Raw genomic sequence first — 13,739 nt, 5'->3', positions numbered from 1 at the left:
TTATAGCAAATTTGTAAACATGTAGTTTGAGTATCTCCAATGATCGATTTCGTTTAACTAAAGACTAAATTTGAACACATTCGACATTTGAACCGTGAACCAAGCTCGTGTTCCCACATCATGTACTAACGAATTTTTTCGACTGCCAATATTTTTAATGACATTACTTATTAGAAATATAAAAAAAGTTTTTCTTCCAAATAGAATTGATTATACAAATTAGCGTTTTGTACTACTTCAACAAGTAGCGAAGAAAGGACTTACTTACTTAAATCAACAAAATTGTTCTTTCAAACCAACAACGCCATGTTTAATTGTTAATCCAATTCCCCAATGTCTTACAACGTACCCAAGATTAAGAACAAGATCCCTATTAAGTACTTCACGGGCGACCGCGTAAGGATAGGGGGGTAACGCTCCACCCGGTTGACCGGACGGGTAAATTACTTTCGGATTATGGCAACCCTAAAATATACGTGGGCCTAATTGCATTCGGAAGCGCTTCGCTTGGCTGCGCTGCACTGGCTGGTTTGAATTCGAAGATAACTGGCAACTTTAAAAATTTGAATAATACTGTTAGAATCTCTCTTTAAAAAGATTTTATGGCCCAAATGCTACGTCATTTTAGCGAAGTCTATCTAATTGGCAACAGTGAAATTTAAAATTCGAATTTACTTTGACTTCTACGTTGCCGGTGCTATAAAACGTGCGTTTCCGCTGCAATGTTGCGTAACAAAGGGCCATGAACACTCACGCGACGCGATTTTGCAAAATCCAAACAGTTTCTCTCTGGCTCCAACTCGTGGTTAAATAATGTCCTACTCCGGAGCGTATTCAGCGTGCCTACAGAATTTAGCGGACCGCATAAAAAGCGTGTTTAGTGGTTGCGGTAAAACGAGTGAAAAGGATGCTGGAGAGCCCTGGAGCAGACGACGACCCGCGACTGCGAGAAGTGAGGGTTTTATTATAAAAAATGGAACACCGAAGATGTTGTGTAAATCTAAAAGAATACAGGATTTAACCTGAAAAGAAGAAACAGTATATTTTCGATGAACCATGGACACCTAATAGGTTGGGGAAATTTTGGAAAAGATAATTGCATTGCGTTGTGGTACTGAGATTTCGTTTCAACTTCAACTTGGTATTATTTTCTTTATTGCAAACAAGCTTTTCTATAAAATCATGAGGGATTGGAAGTTATGAAGTTCTATGATGTTCTTATAAAATTAGCAAAATTAACTCAGCGGTTCAAAATTTGGCACACACTCTATACAAAATTACCTATTATAGCATAAAGTTGAGGGCCATAAGTTTTTGCCGCTCTGTATAGTTTGTAAAAGCAGATTAGAAATCCATTTCACATTGCAACTTGTTGTACAAGTGGAAGTATTTTAAAATCCTTTATTAAACTGAGATTTCCACTTGTATTATAAGTTACAAGTCGTCGTAAACCATAACTGTGATTCAGGAACGTTTCAATTATTAGATTATCTCTCACTTAATAGACTTCTATTTAATTAGAAAAGCTACTTACAATGTTCATGTCTCGTTGGTCACATTACTAAATTTACACCAGCTGGTAAATTTTGGACAAACGCTTTATCTTTTTCGATTGATGGCGCCAAGCTACAGCCACTTTTATTCATTAAGCAAAGGTTTTTAATACTCGTATAAAATCGGTCCATTGACTTCAAACAGCCAAACATAAAATACAATCGCGATACAAGTACCTACTACTAAGCGTCGAGCGAAAGTGAATGGCTCACCAGACGATACTTTCCCCCTAATTCGGGGGTGGGCCACCGCCTGGCCACCCTACGAGCATAGAGTATCTTTTTAATTTTTTTTTTTGACAAGGGTCAATGTTTTGTTTTTGCATTGCGTAGAAGTTTGTTGAGCGTTGTTTGTTGCCAGTATGTAATTAATTATGATTATACAAATTCCACAGATTCTTTACGTACCGACAGGATATCAAAATATGCCTATATTATATTAAAATTGAAAATACACTTTAAGGCAAAGTTCGGTTCGGATTATTTCAAATACGTTAGTACTTCAAGTAGTATTTTTAGGATTCCGTACCTCAAAAGGAAAAAAGTCTTAAAGATCGTTTTGTTATCTGCCTGTATTTTAAGTGACATCTGCTTTAAAAAATATGCCTTATTGGGTTTCTTGCCGAATTCTTCTCAACTGTAAATCATGTATTTATTAACAATGAATATTTCATCAAAAAAATATTTACCTAGTAAATACCCAAGTTCTGATTTATATGCCCACAGTCCTTTATAAAGGATTTATTGTAATTTGATTTGATTGAACATCAAACCGGTAGTACTATTAGTTATTATGTGATCAAACTCTATCATAAATTATGATTGGTTTTTGGAGTCTTTTTGTATTTTTTGTTTCAACTCCAAATTTGTTACTTTTACGGGTATCCCGTGAAACCATATCGAAAATACAAACTAAGACATGGATGCACAGAAAAATCAGTAAAAGAAACCAGCACCGGGAATCGAACCCGACCTGGGTTCCGTGCTGCGTGCTATAACCCCTACACCACTGCTGGACAGGAATCTAGACACGATTTTTTTTTATGGAATGCTGAGGACCTGGGTTCGATTCCCAGTGCTGGTCTCTTTTTCTGGTTTTTCTGTTCATCCATGTCTCAGTTTGTATTTTTGATGTCTATCATAAATGACATAAAGTTTGATGTTTATAAATCAAAAATTTGACTTGGGCGTTAGGAGGATAATACCAAAACTATCACACGTATTTGTCACGTTGTCGCAACAGTTGCCGCATTTCTCGTACATTTTTAATGGAATTGGAAATCACCGAGTTCCCTCATCATACAATAGCGATAGCGCTTTCCGATGCCATCTGTGCCACATTAAAGTGTCAGGGCTGTGCCAACACCAAGCACCAACCCAAATAATTTGTCTCAAAAAAAAACAACTAGCTCAAGTCGTACCAAAATTAGTTCAACCATTTTGATTTTTGACAGATCAACATACACAAATGTTGCCGCAGTTGGATCAGTGTTGTTCTTATCTAGATTATAAAAAAATACAGGTGATACAACTAAAAAAAGTGCATTAATGCCGTTTCAAATCTGACAAGTCGAATTTCACCTACTTGTAATGATCGGATTTAATTTAAATTCGGTAGAGATACATATATGTATATAAAATTACAAATATAATGTAATATTAAAAACATATCGTTATAAATTCAAGTGTCTGTATACTTATATTAATGTCTAAAAGATACAGCTACGTTTACGTTTAACAGACGAACAACCAACAGAGGCTCTGTTACAGAGCGCTAATACATTGTCTCCCATTATCACCTCTCTCTAACTGCAAAAACGTGTGGGTTAATATTCGGGAATTTAAATTTTCGTAAATGGCAACCCTGCGAATCTCAGCGATATCTTGCGAGCCGTCTGTCAGTCACCGGCAGTGGCGGCTTTTAGCTGATTGCTTGCTATTGTGCGTGACGTACAGACAGAAATGATCAAGACTACTAGTTAATAGACACGTCACTGAGTGGCCGAGACAATGAGAAGTCTTCAAATGTTCTTCATACAACGTGAACGTTGCATAGTAAAATCACACTAAGTTTGTGTGTGTTTGTTGCATACCTAGACTTTTTTTACCCTGATATTGCCATAGGATCGGAATGTATATTATTATGCATGTGAAATTCTTAAATGTCAACCACCCAAGCTAAAGACTTAAACTTTGCTCAGGTATTCTTTATAAAAAATAAATGAAAACCAATGTAATTTTTTGGCATAGCTGGAAAAATATGCAAATTGAAGTGGCAATGGGCAGGCCACATCGCTCGAAGAACAGATAACCGGAGAAAAGTCCTCGAGTTGCGACCACGAACCGGAAGACGAAGCGTTGGCAGGCCTCCCACCAGGTGGACTGACGACATCGTGAGAGTTACGGGAAACCGGTGGATGCAAGTGGCGAGTTGTCGTTCATTGTGGCGTTCTAAGGGGGAGGCCTTTATCCAGCAGTGGACGTCTTTCGGCTGATGATGATGATGATGAATGTAATTTTTGGAAACCTCTCGGAAATTTAGTAAAATCCCGTAGTTTCTATGAAACTGAGCAAAGCCGCGGGTAAGGACTGTAAAGGATGTAATAAAATAATGCATTTCAACTTGATACCCTCACGTGTTCCAGAGAAAAACGGTTTTGACAGACAGACAGCGAAGCGATCTTATAAGGGCTTATTTTTTCCTATTATCTACTTTGTGCTCATGAGGTACACACATAACTACATAATCACTAAATTACGAAACAACCCAACAAAACAACTATTGTTAAAACAATTTACAAGTAAAAGCATAAAACACCATAAGTAATACCAAAACAAAATTAAGATGGATGTGATACTTTTATTCATTTCATATTTCATGTCATGAGCATGCTAGCGGTACATCATCCATGAGAAATTAAGGCGGCAATGTGGTAAGTGTGGCAACACCCTGATTTATGGACCAAACAATAAACAACTGCTCGCTGGGGTGTTGCCGTGCTTATATTTACCACAAAAAAGGGGAAATATTGTCAAAATCTAAAAACATTGCAGCGTAAAGTTGAATAAAGGACACACTAGACTGCCTCATGCAAAACAGATTGTATTTAATTATGCCAAAACTCAGCAATAAGATAAATAATATACTCAGAGATAAATAAACACTCATACTTTATTTACAATAATTTTAACACGCGTTTTTAGTAGATTAATTTAAACCAGCTAAGTATGTAAGTAACAATAATGTGTTGAGCTTTATCGTATCTTCGATTTTAGCCAAGATAATTGAACCAGGTACAGTCGAGGTTAAAAATCTTTTCAACCTACTTTGACATTGTATATGCCTTCTGACAATTTTAATCTCTATAGTCTAAGATTTTATACAAAAGTTCAAACATGAAGTGACAGCGACAAGGTAGTAAAGTGTAAATACAGTTTTATTAATTCGAGTTAACACTTGACAGATGGGCGTGCCTTCAGTCAATTTTCAACTTTGACGTCATACAAATAAAGCCATTTTTAGTATACCGCTACCCACGTTTACAGATTATGTAAAAACTATTTTATTTGTATGACGTCAAAGTTGAAAATTGACTGAAGGCACGCCCATCTGTCAAGTGTCAACTGCAAGTAATCGTACTGTATAATATATCTTTGACTTCCTGTCAAGCTTAAATTTGTCAGGGACTTTAAATTCCATCGCGCAATGTATTTCTCCCTCTGCGTGAGTCATAGTTATAAAACCAATGAATAGGTAGGCCTTCAAAAATATAGGCTGTGTAATTTCAATACTACAAAGTAATAAATTACCTTTTATTACGTATCTTTTCAAAATGTTTACTGTTTCCCTTTCTAAGTGAGAGATCGTGGTTTCTGGTTCGTGTCAGACAAAAATAACAAGTGACGGTTAGCAGCGCTTCCGGCGGCGATGCGGTGGGGTGGCCAGGCAATTTAATTTACCCTGCTTTTGGGGTAAATTAGTTTTCAGTAAATTATTTTAAAATCGAATAATTTTATACTTAAATGTATGCGTTGTAAACCTTTGCTTGAAAATATTTACTGTATTTAGAGTACGATATTTTTTGTAGTAATAGTTGCTATTATTGTTTTTAGGGTCCCGTACTCAAAGGGTGTCTGTCTGTCTGTCCGTCCGTCTGTCGCAGGGCTCTATCTCTTGAGCCGTAATAGCTAGGCACTTGAAATATTCACAGATTATGTATTACTGTAGCCGCTATAACAACAAAAACTAAAAAGAGAATAAAATAAATATTTCAGGGAGGCTCCCATACAACAAACGTGATTTTGTTGGCTTTTTTTGCTAATGTCTAATGTTGTATAGATTATGGTACGGAACACTTCGTGGGCGAGTCCAACTTGCACTTAGGCGGTTTTAATTAACATTTAAATTAGCATATCGGGGGTGGCTAATCGGTCGATCGTGACTATTGCAGAAATACGTTTATGCTTAATATTGATCAGAAAATTCATATATCGCGACTCTTTGCGATGATTGAGCCAAAAATCTACTATTAACTGACTAATTTGCTCGTTTGCCATCCAGTCGAATAAAAAAAAACTATACTTAACCATGAACAAAACATGTTATCAATTTAATTACGCCCTCGTGCAAACAATGACGCATAATAACGAAGAAAACTTATGAAAATAAATAATTTTACGTATTAGTAATAAAAAAACACTTAAGTATAACGTTAATGGCATTAAAATAAGAATTCCTGACGCACGAGCACGAAGCTTAACATTTTTTTTTAGCAAAAATAAAGATGTTTATCATTTTATAAACAAGAGCGTACCATCAGCCAAATATGTGGTCTACCTCTACCACCCTAAAGTTGATAATCGTCTGCATGTCATAAAACAATAATGCCAATAGACGTGTCTGTCAACTAGAAAGTTCGACTTTAGCGACATATTCATTTGATAGGAACTTGTTTAAAAATTGATAGACCACTTATTTGGCTGATCCTAATCACAGAAATAATAATTATTTCTGTGCACTTAATCGTTATGCTACTTATGTGAACGTTCTTACACATTCAAGAATATCCCAAAATTCAATAGATTTTGCTTAGATATTAAATGCCATTGAAACAAATATGCTTACGTGCATTTATGTCATTAGCAAAGATTTCGGCTCCACGCGTATGTGCGTCACGTAACACCCTCACCCACGCATGACGGCGCAGCACTGTACGTAGCATACTAAACAACCATAAACATTTTATAGATATTATGTTTAGGGTGAAATAATAACGGAATGTCACATTCAAATATCTTTGAAAGAGAGCTAGGGCAAGGACCTTTTGATTTTTTTAAACAAAAAAATCTGTAATAACACACATTTCTTTCTTTCTTTCTAATTTATTCGATTTATTGTTCACATTATAATAACGTAATGTAGCTATAAATTCATTTTAAATAATTATTCCTCGCATATTGCACTCCAGGACCTCGAGATACAGGCTCAGCCCACCCACAGCCTAGTTTGAGGTCCGCCAGACATCACTTCTATACAATTGTGTCTTTTTTGCAAGTTTGTATTCAAGTTGCCCTGTTTTTTTTTGTTGTTCGGTCAAATCTTGCAAGTTAATTTTGACCCACTTCTAGTAGGATGACAATGCTACAAAAATAGTTAAAAGTTCGCTGAGCAGATCTAAATAAAGCCCTATTTAGAACTGCTCAGCGGTGTCTTTGGCCAGCTGTTTGACTTCTTGATACGACTCGACACCCACCCTTTCCTCAACCTGGTTAAAATAGGTCAATCTTGGTCTTCCTCTACCTCGTTTTCCTTCTATATTGCCTTCCAGTAGGGAAAGAAATTGCGTTGTTGTTGAAAAGAAGTTGTGGTTGTAAAATAGGGCTTGCTTGCTTGAAAAAACTGAATTAGAACATAAAAATTGACTTTCCAATTTATCTTTCCAGCGCCGCCTCACCCAGAAATACAGCATCGCCGTGGGCGTCCCCACGCTAGTCGTCCGTGGTCGCCCAGTCCGGGACGCCCTGCTGGCGGACCCCACCGGGGCAAGCTTCCCCTGGCCCCCGCCGCCGCTGCACGAGGTCCTGCGAGGAGTCAGCCTCCAAGGCGCCGGCGAACAAGCATACGAAGACCTTGCTGATACCGTCAGAGTTTTCTACTTCGCTGCTCACTGGGTAACCTTGAAAAAGCCAGTTCTTCCCTAACTCATTAGTTTTAAGTAGTTTAAAACGTTTTTCATTCAACGGAATACCAGTCTAAAACTTGTACTTTTGTAAATTATACCATCATTCTATTCGATGACCGTAAATGTAAGGTTTCAATATTTTCTTAAGGAAACCGTAAGCCTAATAAGTCCCATAAAAATCTAATAGAAATACGTACTTATCTTATATACATATAAGAGCTATAAGAGACTGTTTGTTTCTAAATAAAAAAATAATTATTTAGTAGATTCAAATTTATTTCCCTAGTGCCCACCATGTCGGGCTTTCGCGCCAGGACTGTGCGCGGCGCTGTCAGCCGTGCGCAAGCGCCGATCCAAGTACGCGGGCACGCACCTCATACTCGTGTCCAGTGACAGGTAAGTGTCACTTCTATTTATTTAAAAAAACATTTTTTACAAGTTTTACTTAAATCTTGAACTCTAGGTACTCCGTCCCTAAATAGGCTAAAACCTGCGCTATAGGATAAGCAGTGCGCCTCCCCCTTAAAATAATTATTTTTATGAACGTACCTACATTGCTTTGGAAAAAAAAGAGAGTAACCTTTAAATAGATACTTATACCTCCCTAAACTATACTTGTTTCGAGATCCTATAAATAAATAAATAAATGCACAAGATTTGCTCGTCTAATCGTATTAGATTTAGATTTGCTAAGCAATTTTTTCCATATTTCGTTTCACATAACATGTCTAGACCTAAAAACTGAAATAATCGTCTTACAAAGCCAGATTCTATCCAGTTCTACTTTAAACAACTTTCAAACTTGATGAATAAAACAGGAGATAACTTTTTAATCAACAAAACTAAAAACAAAGGCATCCCGCGCCGGCAGTTCACAACCCAAAGAGTAAAACAATTGGGACTCCGTGTTAACGGAAGTTGGAATACTTCGGGTGTTTGTGAAGTGGCTTGTGTTCTCGAGATTAATCACTAACCCGCTTCTGAATTGTATAACTAACTCTGTTTCTGTGTAACTTCATAACCGCAGTCCTTTTAAGACGTTATATTATATTATAGAATAGCTTATTTGTAACAAACTAATTCAATTCCAAATCAAACTCAATTGCAATTATCTTTTACGAAATTTCCCCGAGTTTTTCGAGTTATTCGTATAATTAATTATGTTTCCTCCGTTTTCAAGAATCAAATGAGTACTGCGTTACTTAAAACTCTTGACGTAGCGTTTCAATTAACTGAGTTAAGTTACCCTAAGTCAACCGAAACGTCCAAGCCCAGTATTTAAAGCTTTACATCACTGCATGTAAGTAATCCGCCACCCCACCCCTTGTTCGTTTAATGTAGCAACATTATTCCGATAAGGAAAATGCCGCCCCTCCCCTAAGTGGTCGAAGGAGCGACCAGAATCACAGACGGCTTGAAGAGTTTTGATTAGACGTGTACAAGTACAAAGTTAATTGAGTTTTCTAAAAAAAAATTGACATTGGCCATTTTCTATTGGAAAAAAACAGTAATTTACATTAAAATAACAATGGTTAAGCTCCACAGATTGCATAATTGGCACCACAGGCTTTACTGACTTGCCTAAAAGCAAGTGAGTAAGGTTACGGCAGTACTATTAGTTATTCTGTGGTAAGGTATTCAGTTTTACATAAGTACTTAATAAATCGGTGCATATCTTAGTACACTTATTGACATAAGAATTATATTTAATTGAAGACTTTTACAACATAAACTCGGTGCGGAACCCTAAAAACGTTATTATTGAACTTAGTACGTCTAGTAAAATGATTTAATAAATACTTAACACACAATGTATAAAATAATTATCAAATAGAAATAACTGAAATACTACGTCTAGTTATTAGTTATAAATGTCATTTAAAAATAGACACGCAAATACTTTTTGTTTCAAGCTAAAATATCAAATCGACGGTTGAAAGGAGACTAAGCAACATTTTTGACAAAACAGAGCAAAATTTACTGATTCCGGCTATGTATATAACTCACTATCGTAAAAAAATGTCGCTTAGTCAATTTTTCCTTTCAAGCGTCGAAATCATTTTCCATTTGCAAAATTCAATCGACACTAAAAATAAAAGTACTATAATGCTATTTCTAAAGTTCATTATTTACTACGCTGTAACTAAGATCCTAAGATGCTATAACGGAATAAATGATCCAAATCTCAGCAAGCGCCAGCATTTATGAAATATTCATAGCTAAGATAGAGCCGGATTTAAGTCGTTAAGAAAGAAAATTTTATGAATCCACTTTCATATTAATCCTCTCCAATGCCGTAACTTAGTTCTGAAAGCGACCCTACTTTAAATACTTTAGCCTCGCGTTTTACTCTTTAGTAATTTTACTAGCATAATTTCTAATATGCTACTAACCATCTATGGACATTTTATTTGAAATAAATGATTACTTTTATTAATTATTATGATTAATTCTGAGTTAAGTATAAAGCTTAAAGCTTTAGGGGTAACTCGGATTAAAAAGTTACAACACTGGAGAAAAATGCGGAAATCAATGGATGCACTTCTCTTTTATAACATTTAAAAAATACTTAACCGCAAATGAGACTTGAAAAATGTGCATGTATTACAATGTCTTAAAAATTTTAGTGGCAATGTTTTAACAATGAGGGCTATCGTTTTTTGTCTCACTAGATGGCGCACTGTTGCGTGAGGTTTTTAAGTATGGCTTTCAAAGTCTGTTAATACGGGCGTGAAAACAAAGTTTAGATTAAAATCATATTTAATACACCTTAAAACCGTACCATAAAAATATCGAGCATGCCACAGTGTTGCATAGTCCCCGTTTTGTTCGGAAAAAAGTGAGGACAAAGGTTTCCGAAAGACAAAACTGTCTCAAAACACAGACATTCATTGCCCCGGAACGCATATTTGCCATAATTAATTTCAGATATTGCAAAATATTCACAAAATTATTCTAATCTATATAAATAAAAATGAATCGTAAAATGTGTTGCTAAGCGAAAAACTCGGGAACGGCTGGACCGATTTCGCTAATTATTTTTTGTTGGGTTTGTTATTATCAAGAGAAGGTTTTTTCATAAAACAAAAATTACAACGGGGGCGAAGCCGCGGGCAACAGCTAGTTATAAATAAACCCGCGTAGCTCACCCAAAAACTATGAGATTTGACATTTCGGAGACCTCACGCTACACTAGCGCCTCTAGCGGCGAATTCATTCGCGATAGCCCTCATTGAGATGTTTATTACCGCACTTTTTTCCTTTGGTAAAAGACAAAGAAATCAGTATTCAGCCACTGTTTTATTTTGTTTATACTTTAGTTTCCATATTCGACAGATCTGATTTTCAAGCGCCATTTTTTCCAAACGTGTTTCGATTGTAGCTTAACCATCCTCATCAGCATTCAAGAAGATTCGCTAGAGCCCGAACGGTTACCTATTTCAATAAATTGCTCGGAGGCTCAATATTTATCCCCCAGCCGTGGCTGTTTTACATATTCCTCAAACACCTGAGCCTTGACGGAATTAAAAAATTCAAATGCCATAAAATATAAATCGGATTAAATTAATTTAATTACTGTCTCTCGAGAGAAAAATTGGGGATTCTGATCACGAAATCATTGAAAATATTTCAATGATGCTAAAAATTAGGGACCTATTGTAAAAAATTTAAACGTTATTTTTTTTTCAACTGAATCTTTATTCAAAAGTCGTCTGTAGGTTAGATAAGTAGATATAATTTACGTACCTACATATTCCAAATAAATTCACGCTTCGGGAGCCAACTGAAAAGAACAGTAAAAAAGATAAATTCTTTTGCTAAAAAATTTTTTTGCAAAGTGAAAAACAGCGAAGTAAGGCAATTTTTAGCGTAATTTACGTGGAGCTTCGCACTTATGTTTTTAAATTAAAAATTTCCTTTTCCTCTTGCCAAAATATGATAAGGAAAGTTCAGTTCACTTTGTTGGGACGTAACCATTTATTTATTCGTATGGCTTAATATTAAATACAATCGCTCAAATTCACAATAAAATATTCATATTCTGTATCCATTGGATTGCGTCGTTGTCAAGGGTAAGCAGGTCTGCTGGTTGGCCATCGTATTTAGTGAGTGGGCAGTGGGCGATGATGTGCTCGATGTCCTGCACTGGGGCTCCACACTCGCATGCTGGTGACTCTCTCCACCCACATTTGTGCATAAATGCTCGGCTTCGGCCACATCCCGTTCTCATTCTGTTCAACTGGCACCAGTCCTTCCTGGGAAGCGAGAAACCAGGCAGTTTCGCTGTGGGGTTTATTTTGGTTGGCACATTTTTTGGTTCATTAGCAGCCCATTCCCTTTTCCAGCTTTCCATCATATTAAAGTTGCTGTCCGAAAGCTCTTTCGCAGTCTGGTACGGTGGGTGGCGTGACCTAAGCCGATGCAGCGGAGGGTTGGTAAATTCAGCGTAAACGGGTAGGTCGGGTTTAGCCAGGATTTTTTGTGCCTCTCGCATCAACGCATGTTTTAACTAACCATTTTAACATGAGTATTGTTATGTATGTACTCGTATGTACGTGTCATTTTCGTCTATAGCCGAGGTTACCACAGTGGTTCAGGTGGACCCCCAGGGTTCCACGGGAGATCAGACGGGGGTCCACGCTGGCGTGAAAAAGATGGAGGTTTTGGGAATATAGTAGAAATGTAGCAACAGGGTTCTACCAAAAATATTAAAACTTAGAAAGTGGTCTAAAAAAAAAAAATTCGACAACGTCGCTGGTCTATAGCCTAACCTTGCCTAAAACTGTCAGAAAAGAGGATGTGTGCTGTAACCACACGATAGAAGTGAAAGATTTCGAATAAACACAAATTAATTCATTTACGGTACGAAAGTGTCGCACGGTAGTACAGTCAAGAGTAAAAATATGAACTTCATCGTTTCAAAAATATGTACTGCGACTCTTATTCCGACGTAATAAGAGCGTGGTAACATATTTTTGAGTGGTTCGAATAAATACATATTTTTGTTTAATTGACAAAAAAATACATGTCCAATATTTTATGATTATCTAAATATTTTTAGGAAACTATATAGCTCATTGTAAGAAAATAAACTCTTATCTAAACATTATAAGTGTTTTCCCAATACATATAAGCGTTTATCTTAATGTAACCTTCTCAACCCCTATCAATTATCATTATCAATAAATTGCCTGTACACGGCTCACCTTTGCTCTATTTCGGGCCCCATCGGAAACCTCCCCCTATCTATGAAAGGGGGGCAGACAGTACCTGTCGCGTCGGCGTCGACGTCATTTCCCCCCGTTAGATACCCGACTACCATTTTACAAGTTACAGAACATTATTAAAAATACAGGAAAGTTTTAAGATGTTTTTGTAAACTTTCACAAGAATTTAAACAAAGTTTCCATTCAATTAATAAGTTTATTTTTATTTTTATTTTTACCTCTCATTTACCAACTTGCCATGTAGAATAGATAAAGTACATCGAAAATACAAACTGAGACATGGATGCACAGAAAAACCAGAAAAAGAGACCAGCGCTGGGAATCGAACCCAGGTCCTCAGCAATCCGTGCTGCGTGCTATAACCCCTACACCACCGCTGGACAGGAATTTAGACACGAATTTTTCCTATGCATACATATCTCAGGTTGCTTATTTCTACTACGCTACTTATGCAGCAGCACTAGCGACATCTATGTTCCGCTCTCATCGAGAGACGTCACACTTTTTCGGAACCAACCGCTCACCCAGACAAGAGATGTCGCTACTAAGCAATCAAATTATGATTGTTTTTTATTTGGAGTCTTTTTGTATTTTTTATTTCAACTCCAAATTTGTTACTTTTACGGGCATCCCGTGAAACCATATCGAAAATACAAAATATTACAAAAAAACAAACAATCATAGATAAAGTACAACCAACCTACAAACACACTCATATATTCTACCACGTACTCGACTTTTTCACACCTGGCAACACCGCACTTTTTCTAGTTCGC

The 13,739-nt window shown here is 36.6% G+C and overlaps 1 protein-coding gene across 1 annotated transcript in view; it reads left to right on the top strand.

Moving 5' to 3' along the window:
* Positions 1–13,739, top strand: part of LOC141430892 (nucleoredoxin-like) — a 68,741-nt gene that overhangs the window by 34,841 nt on the left and 20,161 nt on the right. Inside the window, exons 2-3 of the mRNA XM_074091755.1 lie at positions 7,497–7,724; positions 8,022–8,131. Coding sequence (XP_073947856.1) covers positions 7,497–7,724; positions 8,022–8,131 — 338 coding nt within the window. The remainder of the gene's footprint in view (positions 1–7,496; positions 7,725–8,021; positions 8,132–13,739) is intronic.

The sequence above is a fragment of the Choristoneura fumiferana genome, chromosome 9 (genome assembly GCF_025370935.1).
Source record: "Choristoneura fumiferana chromosome 9, NRCan_CFum_1, whole genome shotgun sequence".
Taxonomy (NCBI): Eukaryota; Metazoa; Arthropoda; class Insecta; order Lepidoptera; family Tortricidae; genus Choristoneura; species Choristoneura fumiferana.
This window is presented reverse-complemented; position numbering and strand designations above follow the sequence as displayed.